The 13,264-nt window shown below is 33.9% G+C and overlaps 1 protein-coding gene across 2 annotated transcripts in view; it reads right to left on the reverse strand.

The window, feature by feature from the left end:
- Positions 1-1,990: 1,990 nt before the first annotated feature.
- LOC137820640 (nuclear pore complex protein NUP205) overlaps positions 1,991-13,264 on the reverse strand; it is a 30,400-nt gene continuing 19,126 nt past the window's right edge. The window contains exons 26-46 of one of the 2 annotated variants that reach the window (XM_068624822.1): positions 13,163-13,240; positions 11,867-12,070; positions 9,280-9,372; positions 8,998-9,102; positions 8,710-8,880; positions 7,953-8,008; positions 7,775-7,847; positions 7,459-7,649; positions 7,247-7,373; positions 7,080-7,157; positions 5,774-5,938; positions 4,623-4,790; positions 4,410-4,547; positions 4,058-4,201; positions 3,650-3,772; positions 3,438-3,533; positions 3,173-3,310; positions 2,964-3,064; positions 2,724-2,843; positions 2,420-2,552; positions 1,991-2,238 (exon numbers count right to left, since the gene is read on the reverse strand). In XM_068624822.1, the coding sequence (XP_068480923.1) occupies positions 2,158-2,238; positions 2,420-2,552; positions 2,724-2,843; positions 2,964-3,064; positions 3,173-3,310; positions 3,438-3,533; positions 3,650-3,772; positions 4,058-4,201; positions 4,410-4,547; positions 4,623-4,790; positions 5,774-5,938; positions 7,080-7,157; positions 7,247-7,373; positions 7,459-7,649; positions 7,775-7,847; positions 7,953-8,008; positions 8,710-8,880; positions 8,998-9,102; positions 9,280-9,372; positions 11,867-12,070; positions 13,163-13,240 (2,583 nt within the window). In that variant the 3' untranslated portion in view covers positions 1,991-2,157. Of the gene's footprint in view, positions 2,239-2,419; positions 2,553-2,723; positions 2,844-2,963; positions 3,065-3,172; positions 3,311-3,437; positions 3,534-3,649; positions 3,773-4,057; positions 4,202-4,409; positions 4,557-4,622; positions 4,791-5,773; positions 5,939-7,079; positions 7,158-7,246; positions 7,374-7,458; positions 7,650-7,774; positions 7,848-7,952; positions 8,009-8,709; positions 8,881-8,997; positions 9,103-9,279; positions 9,373-11,866; positions 12,071-13,162; positions 13,241-13,264 lie in introns of both variants that reach the window. The other variant, XM_068624821.1, reaches the window with a different exon arrangement.

Consider the following 13,264-nt stretch of genomic DNA (forward strand, 5'->3'; position numbering starts at 1 on the left):
AGTACACATAGGAAGCTAACGCATTCAGCGACATGTCTGACCAACTGGGGGTGATTATTTTGGCCAAACAAGGTAGTTGTGTGATTATGTCACGCTTTAATGGTAAATAATATACATAATTTGAACAACTTGAATTTATTTTCAATTGAATATATGAATCGTGTTTTATTCATGATGTAACAAACATGTATATAATTTTCAAGTAGGATGGATATGAATCCCACATATCACAAGGTTCTCCATCCAACATTATCATGTTGTGTGACTGGACGTTATATATGCATAATTGTCTTTTTGCGTGTTCAGTTAGATGGTGTTACTTATACTATGGTGATTTGGACTCCTTATGACAACCATCATCTTAGCAGGTCGCTTGAGGCGATACCCATGATCTCGTGATACATCTGACTCGAAACATGCTCGCATGACCATTTGTCAAAGCGTGTGTTTGCAGCACTTTGATTACAAACAAATGATTCCTTAACTTACCTCGTCATTTAAAGGTAATAACCGTTGATGATTGTATTTTATTAACTACATCGATGTGACACTTGTTTCACATCCATTAGCATGTACAATAAGATAAATGCATTTATTTAGAAGTATATAACACACGTATATACTTCCAGGGACGATCAATTGTCTATATTACTACATTGTCAACCACATAGTCTAAATAATGACGAGACACAATCAATCTCACAAGATGAACATGCTTATTTAATGAGTAATTTATTTTATTTTTATTATTTGTTTTCATATTTTAAATATCTAATGTTATTTTAGTGGATTGTCAGCATCCTCCAACACCTAACAAGATACTCTAAAATATGACAAAATCAGAATGCACAATAGTTAACATGATATTACAAATAAATGAGCATTTTACACTAGAGTAGACGTCCATATGTCGTACATGGAAAGCCACATGACTATAATTCTTAAATAGTTGTTATAGTTTTGTTATGAATTTAAGTTTTTCAATTTTTAATTAAAGAGTATATTGTACAAGAACTTTTAAACATTAATATTTGAAATATTTATAGCTTATGACAAACATGGTATGTAGTTCTTTAGTGAATATTGTTACTATTAGAAAAAACTAAATTTTATATCCAAAAAATGCAACTTACAAAAATTAAAAAATTCAAGAAAGTTGTAATCCAAATGACATTCAAAAATATATAATTCGGAATAAAAAATATATATAATAAATTGTACATTACAAAATACATAATTTATGTTCTATATTATAAAAAATTTCATTGGGTGCAGAATGCAATGGTCTTTTTACATACTAATCAATCCATTATCTTCGTATATTGTTACCCCAATTATTTATATCTTAGAAGAATACTATCAAACTTAGAAATACTAGATAAAATCCCAATTATATTAAAAAAAAAGTATTTAATTAAATTATTCATTTATTAAAAACAAGTGAATGGTTTAAACCAACAATAAACTGGATATTGGAAATTTTCTAATTTAGAATATAAATATTTTAGCTTTACTAAGACTTATAGAAGTCCAAGATTGTGCAAATTATTTTTTAAAAATTCTAATGAAATTTAAAATAGAATTCTAGTTTCTGTATATTACAAACACGTATAGCGACGAAAGCATAAATATTCCTCATCTTTTAATAAAAGTAAGAATATTAAAACATTATTACGCTGAATACCATCCCAATTATATTCACACCACAAACAAAAATCCATTTAATCCAATACCTCAAAATATCACAAAGAAAATACAAAATATAGTAGAGGCCAGATCTCACTAATCTCTGACCTCTAAAAGGATAAATAAAGTTTATCCCTGAAAAACTCAGTACTAAAGGTTAAATATTGCTCAGGAGCTGTAGCATTTGCTTTTTTGGAAGCATTCTATTTATCAGCTATGTTGTCTAAAATTTTTGGCGTCAGTCAAGGGCTTTTGTCGAATTGCCAGTCCAAGTCGACTTTTAAATTTCATCAACGCATGAGTATAAAAAATCAGAAATAGCACTAAAATCACAGCATCTACATAACAAAAAGTGTGAAGTTGATTTGTTACAGCTTGAACTCAATTCTCTGAAACTACTTAAAACTTACATAATTTACAGCGCCCAACAAGCAGTTAATTCGAGTGAAGCAAATTTGTAATACATACATTTTAAATCTGTTTTTGAATTGCAAGCTCTTTGGCAGAAGTTGCCAATCTGCGGAATACTTTGAGATTGTGCCCTACTTTATCCTGAAAAAGAAAAGCAACCACCAACCAGAGCATCTTAAGCACAAAACATACTAGAATTGGTCAATTAGGCGAAACCTGATTTCTACTAAATACATCACAAACTAGCAGATAAGGCCATTTTCAAGAGGTTGACTTAACCATTGGAACATTAAGAAGAACTATAGTAGTATTGCACCCATACCTCACTCAGCAACTCAAGTCGCTCCAGGGTTGGGACTAACTTTCCACATAATACAGAAACGTCCTGTTGTGCATCATACTTGGTACCATATGAAATTGTTTTTGTTGTCAAGGTTGAATCAAGTGCAACAGAACTGCCAGAAGATTACAAAGAAAGATTAGCCTACAGAATCAGAGGTCATTATAGGGCTTTGTATCACTTTCCCCAATGTTTGGCCAAAATATTAATCTTCACTGACACAACACATTGTGTCTAATTTCAGTTAATATTAACATCTTATCACCTTTCCAACTTAATGTCTCACCTCTCTTGAAGATGGATTAGGATGATATTTAGTACATGTTCAGAGAGTGGAAGCAACAAAATGATTAGCTGATCCCTACTAGCAACAACTCGACACATTTCTACCATTGCAATGTATCTCCTGTAAAAAAAATAAATTTAAAACCACAGAGAAAATGTTATGGAAAAAGGAGAAATATTCTAGAAATTAGGAGAACGTGATAATATACAAGCGGAGAAAGCCTTCAGTCAAATGACTAACCTTTTCTGTATGTTATCTGAAGATGAAACAGTGTCCTGCCGGACACACATATTGATGATTTCATCCACTTCCTGCCTCGACAGTTCATTTATGTCTCGGATCTGCAGATGTGCGAATAAGGTGTTCTTTATACATCCATATTAAAAAAGCAATTATGTAAACAAAATCAGGTGGAGAAGATAAAGAGACAAGTTTCGTTGCATTTTCACCTTATTCAGTAATATGGATTTCTCCTCAGCAGCCCTTTCCAGAGCATTTGTAACGGAAGAAAGAAGAGAATTAAGCAAGCTCAGTGTAGGTTGTTGAAGTTCAACAGAAGTAGGGTAACTGGATGAGGCATCAGAAGGCTGGGACAGAAAATTACAAGAGAAAACAAATTTCTGTTTAACTAGCAAAGAGAAAAAAAAATGCACACACACTAGATGAATGGGGAAAACAGTGTAAAAACAAATGCCTGTTGATTGTATAATATACCTGCAATCTCAGGGATTTCTTTATGACTAGAAAATATAAGTAAGAGCTCAGGCTGTAGCACAAATTAAACAGCCGTAGTTCTGAATTCCTCTGATTCTGATAATTAATCAAGGCAATATCACCATAAGATTAGGATCAATAATATTATGCACACATAATGCCAGATAATCTTTCCCATAACCTAACATGAATTAAGAAAACTACCAACTCACCTCAGGTGATACTCTTGATTGAGCAAAACTAGGACTTTTCGAATCACGTGAGAAAAGAGCACGCATCATACCAAAAAGCCCTTGAACAAAACCATACTCGTCACTCTCTTCGTAAGGCCAAACCTAATAAAAATAGAAAATGTAAAACAACAAAGAGAAACAACCATAGCTCCCTAAGTAGAATTCTGAAGCCTCTCGAAGCTAGATTTAAGATGATTTCACTATTATGCATGAAATAAAAGATCATGCTTTACCTGATACGTGAAAGGTATAGTTCTCAAAGAATTTGATTACACAATAACTTATGTAAATATAATATCTTTTGGCTTCACCTACACTAAGTCTGACAAGCGACCATCACAATTCCTGTAAAAGGTTTTTAAATGTAGAGAAATAATTGAACAATACCTTGCTAAGAATACCAACAACTAAATTGATCTGCTCCATTCTTAGTTCATCTGCTTCAGCAATGTCTAAACGGAGAACCTGATCAAAGAGTGATTGATGCCCTTTGACAAAATCTATTACCTCACGAACAATTTTATTCTTCACCTGTATTATACACGAGACAGAATGATACATCATCTTCATGAATGCAACAAAAATTGGATTTCCTTTTAGAAACAATTCAATCACAATTGAAATAATCATAAAACCAATAGGGAATGTGCTAAAATGATTGATTCACTAGCAGAGAAGCAAAGAAAATTCATAGAAACCATCATATTGAAAATATTGTAAATGGAGCACAAAAGCCAACCTCCAAAAAGTCAGATGTATCAACCAAGGAAGTTAGTGAAAACACTAATCTCATGACTGGAGTTATAATCATCCGTTGTCTATCAACATCCACAGCCACATCTCTTCTGAGTCTTGTCTCAACCCACCTTAAACTTCCCTGCAGATTCTTTACTATTCAGTAAGTTAGCCGAATTAGAGTAGATGTGGCATTAACATGGAAAATTTCCCTCACCTGTAAATTCATTGCCCTGCCAGATGAAAGATTGTCCAATATGCCCATGGAAAACAGTACCTGTGCTCCAGACTTTCCATACTTGTGGCTGATTCTTAGTAGTAAAGCAAGTTCAGCCTCAAAAGTGCATGCCCTCTGTAAAGAGTCCAGTGAAAGACTGCCACCATCCTTGAATCAGATATAAATGAATCAGTACTATTTGTTCCAACGTAGTTCAAGCTCCAAAGGCCTTGTATGAATCCCACACAAAAATGTCACATTTTCAATGCGGGACTCAAATCCCACACAAAAACCTTTTTTCTCATCCTCTTGCATTTGAATTTATCCTTTCTTTCTTAAAGAAAAATTCTTGGCGCAGACTGTTGTTTGGTAGTAGTAATTTTATTTTTAAAAAATAAAACAAAAATAAAAGGTAGAAGAATGTCATGGGTATTAGCTTTTTTAGACAACAATTTTCATTCCCATGAGAATGAGACACACACTTATCTTATCATGGGAATACAAACTGCTTAAAACCTGTGTGTAATTTTCCTGAAAAAAAAATATTCAAAACTGCTAATAATTTGTTTCTGACGTGCCAATTGCAACTAGGTTGAGGAAATGGCTTCAAAGCATTACTGACCTACGGCTAGACCTACTAGCATTATGACAATCATGCAACTTCATTGAAATTGGAGTAATTTGGTACTGAGAATGATTCTTTCTGCTATTAAAGCCGAGATTTGGCATAGTAAGAATAGACATAAGTTGGAGGGACAGCAAACTCAATACCAGCATATCAAATACAGAATTTTATATATGAAATCTGTCTAAAACCCAATAACTACAATGAGGAAAAATGTTATCATACATTGTAATAACAGGTTGCCAAGCACACCAGTAATAACTACAGTGAATTGATACATCAAGACAAAGATAAAAAGATATCCTATATTATTAAAATTTCAAGTCAGAAATTTTCCCTCAATACCAAATGTGTGAAACCACTTAAATAAAATAAAAATACAATGATATTATCAGAACCAAAATAACCATTAAAATAATTATATGTTAGATGCCTTGTGCAAAGCAATTAACAGTGCACAACTGCAGAACCAAAAAATACAATGTTTCAAATAGAGACAACAGTTTATGGTGGAAAGAACAAGCACCTGATTGCAAACATTGCTTATGGCTGTAAAGCAAGACCTTAAAAATCCCCTGCTCTGAAGTTGGCTCAAAAAATAGCGCTCATGATCTATGCTAATCAATGCATCAAGAACGTAAAGTGATATTGTCTTTCCAGATTCACTACCATGCATGGCATCTTTTATGACCTACAATTTTAAATTAATTGAAGATGTAAATATTGAGATAAGAATAGCGAATAGAAACAGACTCTGGAAAATTAATGCTAAACAGACCAGAACTTGACAATGACAGCACATGGAACAAGCCCATAATATCATATCTGGTTGGGGAAGCAAAAGGACTTGATATTTCAGCAGTCTAAAGTGAGGATGCAAGCAATAAGGTAAGGTATATTGTACAATCTCATAGAGAGTGAACATTAAACCTAACTCAACCTCAAAATAGATTTCATAAGGTAAGGTTTGCACTCATCTGTATACTATAATTTGACAATATCTCTAGTCCATGTGGGATCCTCAACACACACAGGGTTGAACATCTCAAGCATGGGGAGGAACTTGATTGGGGATGTTAAGTTAGACTTAATGTCTACTTTCTTAGATAGTATTAGAGCACATATAACTAAGTCATTGACATGACATCAAATTCTATTTATACGTTCTAAGCTCGGTACATATAATGTGTATGCTTCAGTTTGGGGAGTGTCATAATTGATTTAATGGGTTCACTTTTTAGAGTAGGTTAACTTATATTTTCTATTACCTATTTGTCAAGTATGTATAGGTTGCCTGAGAATCTTTGATGTAAAGATCCTTTTACATATATACATCAGCTTAGAGATATTAATGAATATCCAATGCACTTTTTCTATTTTCACTTAAAGAATTTCTTTTTAGGAAACCAATATTTTGACAAATTTCATCTTTAAAGTGAAGTTGCCCATCATATATAAGTTGCACTCCAAGAATTCAGGCTGACAATGTGAAACTTCCCAACACCCACCCTACCGAGATGCTTGTCAAACCATGCAAGCCTACTAGAATAGGAAATTACCAATATGAGCTATAGGCTACAATACCATGTTAAATTTCATCTAAAAATCAATTGGATTAAGTGAAGTTGCTTAACAAATATATAAGTCGAACTTTAAGAATTGAGAGAAGTAATGTGGGACTTCCCAACATACTATTCTCCAGTCATAAGCATGATCCTTTCTCTATCCCATGTTAAAATTAAAAAAGACTAGTTAGAAGCCCTAAAAAAGAAATTGTATTCTGAATAATAATGCATATAGAAAATTAAAGCTTGGTAAGAGTAGCAACTAACCAAATTCAAAATGCTCTGAGCTTCTTTCCTCAAAGTTGAAAAGTTTGCATGAGCCAGTTCTGCTTGTTCATTGTCAATCTGGGCAAAATGGAGTACAAATTGCAGTGAAGTTTTAATCTCCGACCAGATTATAATGTTGTTTTTGAACAAAATTCAAGAAATTATACCTTTGGGAGATCAATATACTCATTGTCTTGTTCATTGAGCAGAAGGAATTGCAGAACTGTTGTTGGAACATCAGGATCAACCACATTTTGACAATACTGGAAATAGCTAAGAAGGAAAGCATATTGGCTGTACAACACATGCAAGTGTAAGTTTGCAATCAAAACAGTATACAGCCAAACATCCAGAACTAGTTACTGAACATTAAACATACCGTCTCCTAAGAGCTTCAGAAGATTCATTTCTAAGAATTGCCATAATAAGCTTAAACAATATAGTCAGACAAGCACCATTGGATAATTGCTTCACCACAATGAGATCAAGGCACGTGATATTATCAGAACTAAGACTGCCAGGGAACAAAAATCTTTCATCTCGCAGCTTAGCCATGCATGTCAATGCTACCTGAGAGAAATTTCACATTAAATAAACATACATCAGTCTATCTGAAAAGCTTACAAACAAAAACAGAATGACTTGACTTGTTGAAGAACTCATCAACAAGAAAATGATATATTGTAAATATTTACCTGTGAGAGTATGAATGCCATCTTCAATGAACAGTCCTGAGAAGCAGAAGCACTGAGAGACGCGTCAAGGACCCTGCCAATACAATTTAGCAGTTACATAAAGTGCACCAATAATGAGAAAATCGACAATGATAATTTACAGTTTTTGCTTTTTCACTAAAGAAGTGTAGCAACTCACTGAAAAAGAATTTCAGACCGATCTTCAATCATTATTAATCTTCTAGATGCAGACACCTTAACAAAAGAGCACAACGTTAGAGAATGTATAACAAGACAAAAGACACTAGCTAGGTTGGGAGAGTTAATCAGGTCTCTCACCATTTGAAAGCAATTTCTAGCCATAGAATAACTCTTTAAAAATTGAATGGGGAAAAAATTTCCTTCATTTACTTTAGTTTATCCTAATTTGTCCTACTCAGGTCTCATGCTCCACCTCCACTGCCTTACTTCGTCATTGTTCCTCAGTCCTCCACAATGCCCACCACCACAACTCATAGCCACCAACATGAGGGGAGAGAGGAGAAAAGAAAGCCGGAGAGAAAAGGAGGACCAATGTTTTGTCGTGGTGGGTTTCGTGATAGCTTTCATGTAGGGGGAGGCGGGTTTGAGGTGGGTGTGGTGAGGTTCATGGTGGGATTCATTACAGTTTGCATTGCCGATGGTTTGGGCTAAAGGTAATGGTAGAGATGCAAATTCAGTTGACCTCAATGTCATCCAGTTGTAGGTGAGCAGCACGGTACAGATTGATATTTTGAAAACAGTGCAAGTATTGCAGGAAGCAACGAGATGGGTTATATAAAGGATGCAAGACAAGAAGGATTTGCAGGCAACAGTTTGAGGATGTGGAAGAAGAGGGAAGGGAGAGCACTGAGAGAGAAGGAAGTACAGGAAAATCGGAAAAAAAAAACGAGAAATAGAAATAGAAAGATATGCACCTCAACAATCTGAGACCAGGCAGTCAACATATGAAGCTGTGCAGCTTGTTCCTCAAGATTTTTATTGTATTTCCACCCCCATCTCAGCAACTGTTGAATTGTCTCACGAACATTATTTAGCTCAACTTCATTTCCAATGTTGCTTGCCTGGGTGTATGCTGAATTGTATTTCTGCAACAAGAAAAAAATTGAATTTCATAAAAAAAAACATTAACAAAAAACTACAATCCTAGGAGTAAAAATAAAAAACAATATCTTCAATATTTAATAAGTGAACGATAGACCAGCCTGCCAAAGTTTGTCGTGGAAAGCAGCCAGGTCAATTAGCCTGTCACCTCTCTCAGAATAGTAGTACACACCATCATTTCCAGAATTTCCAAGTATGTCTTCGGCCTGAAATAATGTTCACCCAAAGACAGGCAAGAACATGATGAAAATGGTCAAGAACTAGAATATCATCTTGATTGTTTCGATACTTGAAATACATAAAATATTTGTACGGGAGAACTCGAGAGAAAAACAAGGAAATTAAAATATAGATTTAATGTGTTTTAAGGACTAGTATCTCACCGGCAAGTCATATTTCATACCAGCCACAATATCCGAGAGCTGAGTAGTGGAATCAGGACATCTAAACTGGATGATTTCAAGCAATTCAAAAACCTGAATTTCAAAGAAAATTGTTGAAATTAGAAGAAAAGCATAAGATGGAGTTTGAAATGAAGAATAGTAAATTTTACAAAGAATTTCTCAATGAAAATAATCTCTCATTCATTACAATGCAGAATGCACAATGTGCACACAGACTCTTTATAGACTACGTGGGAACTATGCATTCGCACAAACCATGTGGAACCCTCTATGTTCAGTTTCTATCAGTAAACTAATATGCCAATTTGTCAGCAGCAAGGTCTCAGCAGATTCTACATATGTACAAGCCACCATAACAGATTTTCAACCATTTTTTCCATCATAAGTGCCACAAATATCTCCATATAAAATCATTTTGAATTACATCCTTACTAACACATCTGTCAAAATATACCTGTTTATACTACTTGTTCGATTTCAGCTTAAAACCAATTGGCAATAAGTGAAGGTGTCCAATAGATACTACCTGTTCATACATGTTAGATTTCTACTTTTAATAGATGACGAGGCACTTGGTCTGTCCTTAGTTGAATTTGATCCATTCTCAAACTTACATACCTTAAATTGCTCCCTAATTTCAAATTTCAATTACAAAATTAAAAAAAAACATATTCACTTGTTAATAATTGCGTTAAGGTGTGAACTTATTAAAAATCATATAAAGAACATATAATATAGTAAAAAAATATATGCTACTGCCTACAGCAATGCCTAATTCTATTTCTACCTTAAGAGCACCTAAGAGCAGAGCATGGACCACAATAATGGTAGGAACACAATGTTGTGACCTAAGAAGGGAACCACAGCACACCACCACACCAATGACCACAACAACAACGATGTCATGAGTTGCAGAAACAACGGCTATGCATCACGAACAGAGATCCTTCCACGAGGAGAGGGAGAGAGAGAGAGCCACCTGGTGTGTATGTCTTTGGTATGCCCATTCAACAAATACTAAGATAAACAAAGACTTAAGAAGGCTGAGGACAGACCTATCTAGGTAGGGAAGTCAATAATATTTCCACTAGGAGTTCTCACGCTAGTAACTATCCAATTATACATGTCTTGTAAATATAAGTTATGCAGCTATATTTCCTTTCCAAAGCCTTCCACAACACTTTTCATGGCACTCGATTATATGTTTTTCCAATCAATAAAAAACCACTTGCAAGTTTCTATATTAACATCAATACTTTTTCATCAAACTCGTAAATGATAAAGACCTTTTAGTTACAGATCCTTCAATAAATCAGAATTTACTTCTTTTAGTAGAGCACCTTCGATAAATGTTCTCCTCTCCCTTTACACAAGTATTCATAATCATAACATAATGTCATTTTGAAATCAATACTATCCTTCCTAGTTTAGATAGCTTTGAACAAACCCTCCAAATCTTCCCAAAGCATGTCTTTCAAAAGTTTATTTTATCTTACTTGTGATGCACATTAACAGATGAAATTTGACCAAGCATCAATTAACTTTCAAGACACAATTTTGTCCTTGATCATTTTACAATCATCATCTTTTCCTTTCAATCCTTATCAACAATAACACTGGTGCTGTTCTTTCATCTATCTTTTTCTATATATAAGAGTTTAGATCCTATTATGTCAAGGACATTAGTTTTCTCTCCAACCCATTTACAACTTTCTCCCCAGTCCATTTTACATTCATACCCTTTCCAATCCTTAACTATAATAATACTCAACTGTTATTGAATGTAACTTTTCATGTGAACCAAAGTTTAAATAATAGAGTCAAGCACATTAGGTTTTTGTCCAACCCAATTTAGTTTGGAAAAGACAAGTGATGTTAATCCTCCTATGAATCATCATATTCACCACCTGTAATGGCTTCCCTATCAAAGCATCAATAGTTCATGTATCAAACTCAATCAAGAACATTTGATCTAGCTTATTTACCCAAACTATCCAAGAAAAAAGTGAGGACATATGCTCCTTTAACACATCCAAGCACTGGTTATATGGATCTAGCTTATTTAACATAATTCTCAAGCCATTCAGAGTGTTAATTCCATGTAACAACCTACCATGTCCACACATATCATTTGTCGCAAATGATCTATGTTTCGGGTGTAGATGAATTTTACATTGGTTATCAAGGGTCTAAAACAACCCTCCCTATTTTCTATATCATTAAATTCATCTACATTGCCATGATGACCCTTTAACTATCATTGGACCAAGATGTTTCAATTTTCCATTACTTCTACCCCACTCATTCACCATTTAACTCTCATCCACTAAAGTTATGCCATAATTGACACAATTGAATTTCAGGAATTTGACAACAAGATTCCCTACATCCACCCACAACAATAAAAATAAGCATATGAGCTATCACTCAACATGAAGTTTGTGGATATTTTAGCTCATAATATCAAGGGAATTATAGTAAACAATAAAGAATCCAAGATATGAACAAGATGTGATATGTTAGCCCATAATATCAAGGGAACAATAAAGCATGTAATTATCAGTACCTTACTCTTGCTGACAGCTCCTAGAGCAGCATTTTGAGAAGCATCATGACGCAAAAGTGGATACATGGCCTGGCCTCCACCAAAGTCATTGATACCATGTGTAAAAAGATAAGAGAGAATTGTCTGACATGCTTCTCTATGATTGGAGATTGTAACATCACCAGTGTGTAGTTCAACAGCTAAGAGTTTCAAGAGCCACGCTCTCTGAGAAAGCAATGAAACACAACACCTATATCAAATCCAACTTTATAGGCATACTATATAGTTTGAATATACTTCGATTCTATTCCTTCCAAAAAATTAATATCATTGACACAAAAGTATTAAATACAGACATTAATAATGACACATATGAACAATATGTGCATAAGGTATTTAACGAAGATTCTTTTGAGTTCATTTTTATGCCCTTCTAAAATTGTGAAGATTTAAAAAAGAAAAGCAAAAACAATAATAATTGGAAAGATGTTTACTTGTTATTATTAAATCAATGTATCCAACTAAAGGATTACAATTCAACATACTGATTAGGAGCCAAGTAGTAAAAGATATTAATAAGAGGATTTTAATTTTAACTCAACCATATAAAATCAGAGTTCATAAGGTCAAGTTTGTACCCACTTATATAATATGAAATGTCCATTTATATGGTCAATGTGGGATTTCAAAGACACTCCCTCACGTCAACACCCTCCAACTATTGTGTAGGACTATCTATTTATGAGTGGTCCAATAGGATTCTGATAGCGGGTGGCCTGATAAGCCCAACAAACCGTCGTTAAGAAGAGCTCTATATAGCTCTAGTACCATATTAAAAAGTGAATTTTTAAGTCTAACTTGACCTTACAAAACTGCCTTATAAGATGAGATTTGCACTCATTTATATACTGTGCAATATCTTGATTTGTACGTGAAATATGTGCTTCAAAGTTGAGGAAACTTGGTCTCATTACTTCAAATAAAATAATTATTTTATAAAAAAATATCCAATGTCATGTATCAATAAGCGTTAAAGATCAACATAAAAGTAATGTTGGACTCATTTGTAATTTCTGGAATGTATGAAAAATGAGAATAATTCAAAGCCTTACATCAATTGATTGTTCTCTGTTCACATGCATTAGTTTTGTGCTGATCTAGTTCTGAACAACTCACTTGTTATTCTCACTACATAACAGCCACTTTTGTTTTGAACAACTTGTTTGAAAACTTTTACAAATATTGGCAGCATCCTTCATGTTTTAACTAAATTCTAAATTTACAAATGGTTTGAAGGAGAAAGTACAATAAAAAAACCTGATGAAGTGAACTATTACGAAGTGACTGGTTGCTATTCCGTTTAGGAAGTGGAGCTACCCCAATTGTATCAAGGTGCTGCATTTAAGCAAGAAAGTTTGA

Source organism: Phaseolus vulgaris, chromosome 9 (assembly GCF_000499845.2).
Source record: "Phaseolus vulgaris cultivar G19833 chromosome 9, P. vulgaris v2.0, whole genome shotgun sequence".
Taxonomy (NCBI): Eukaryota; Viridiplantae; Streptophyta; class Magnoliopsida; order Fabales; family Fabaceae; genus Phaseolus; species Phaseolus vulgaris.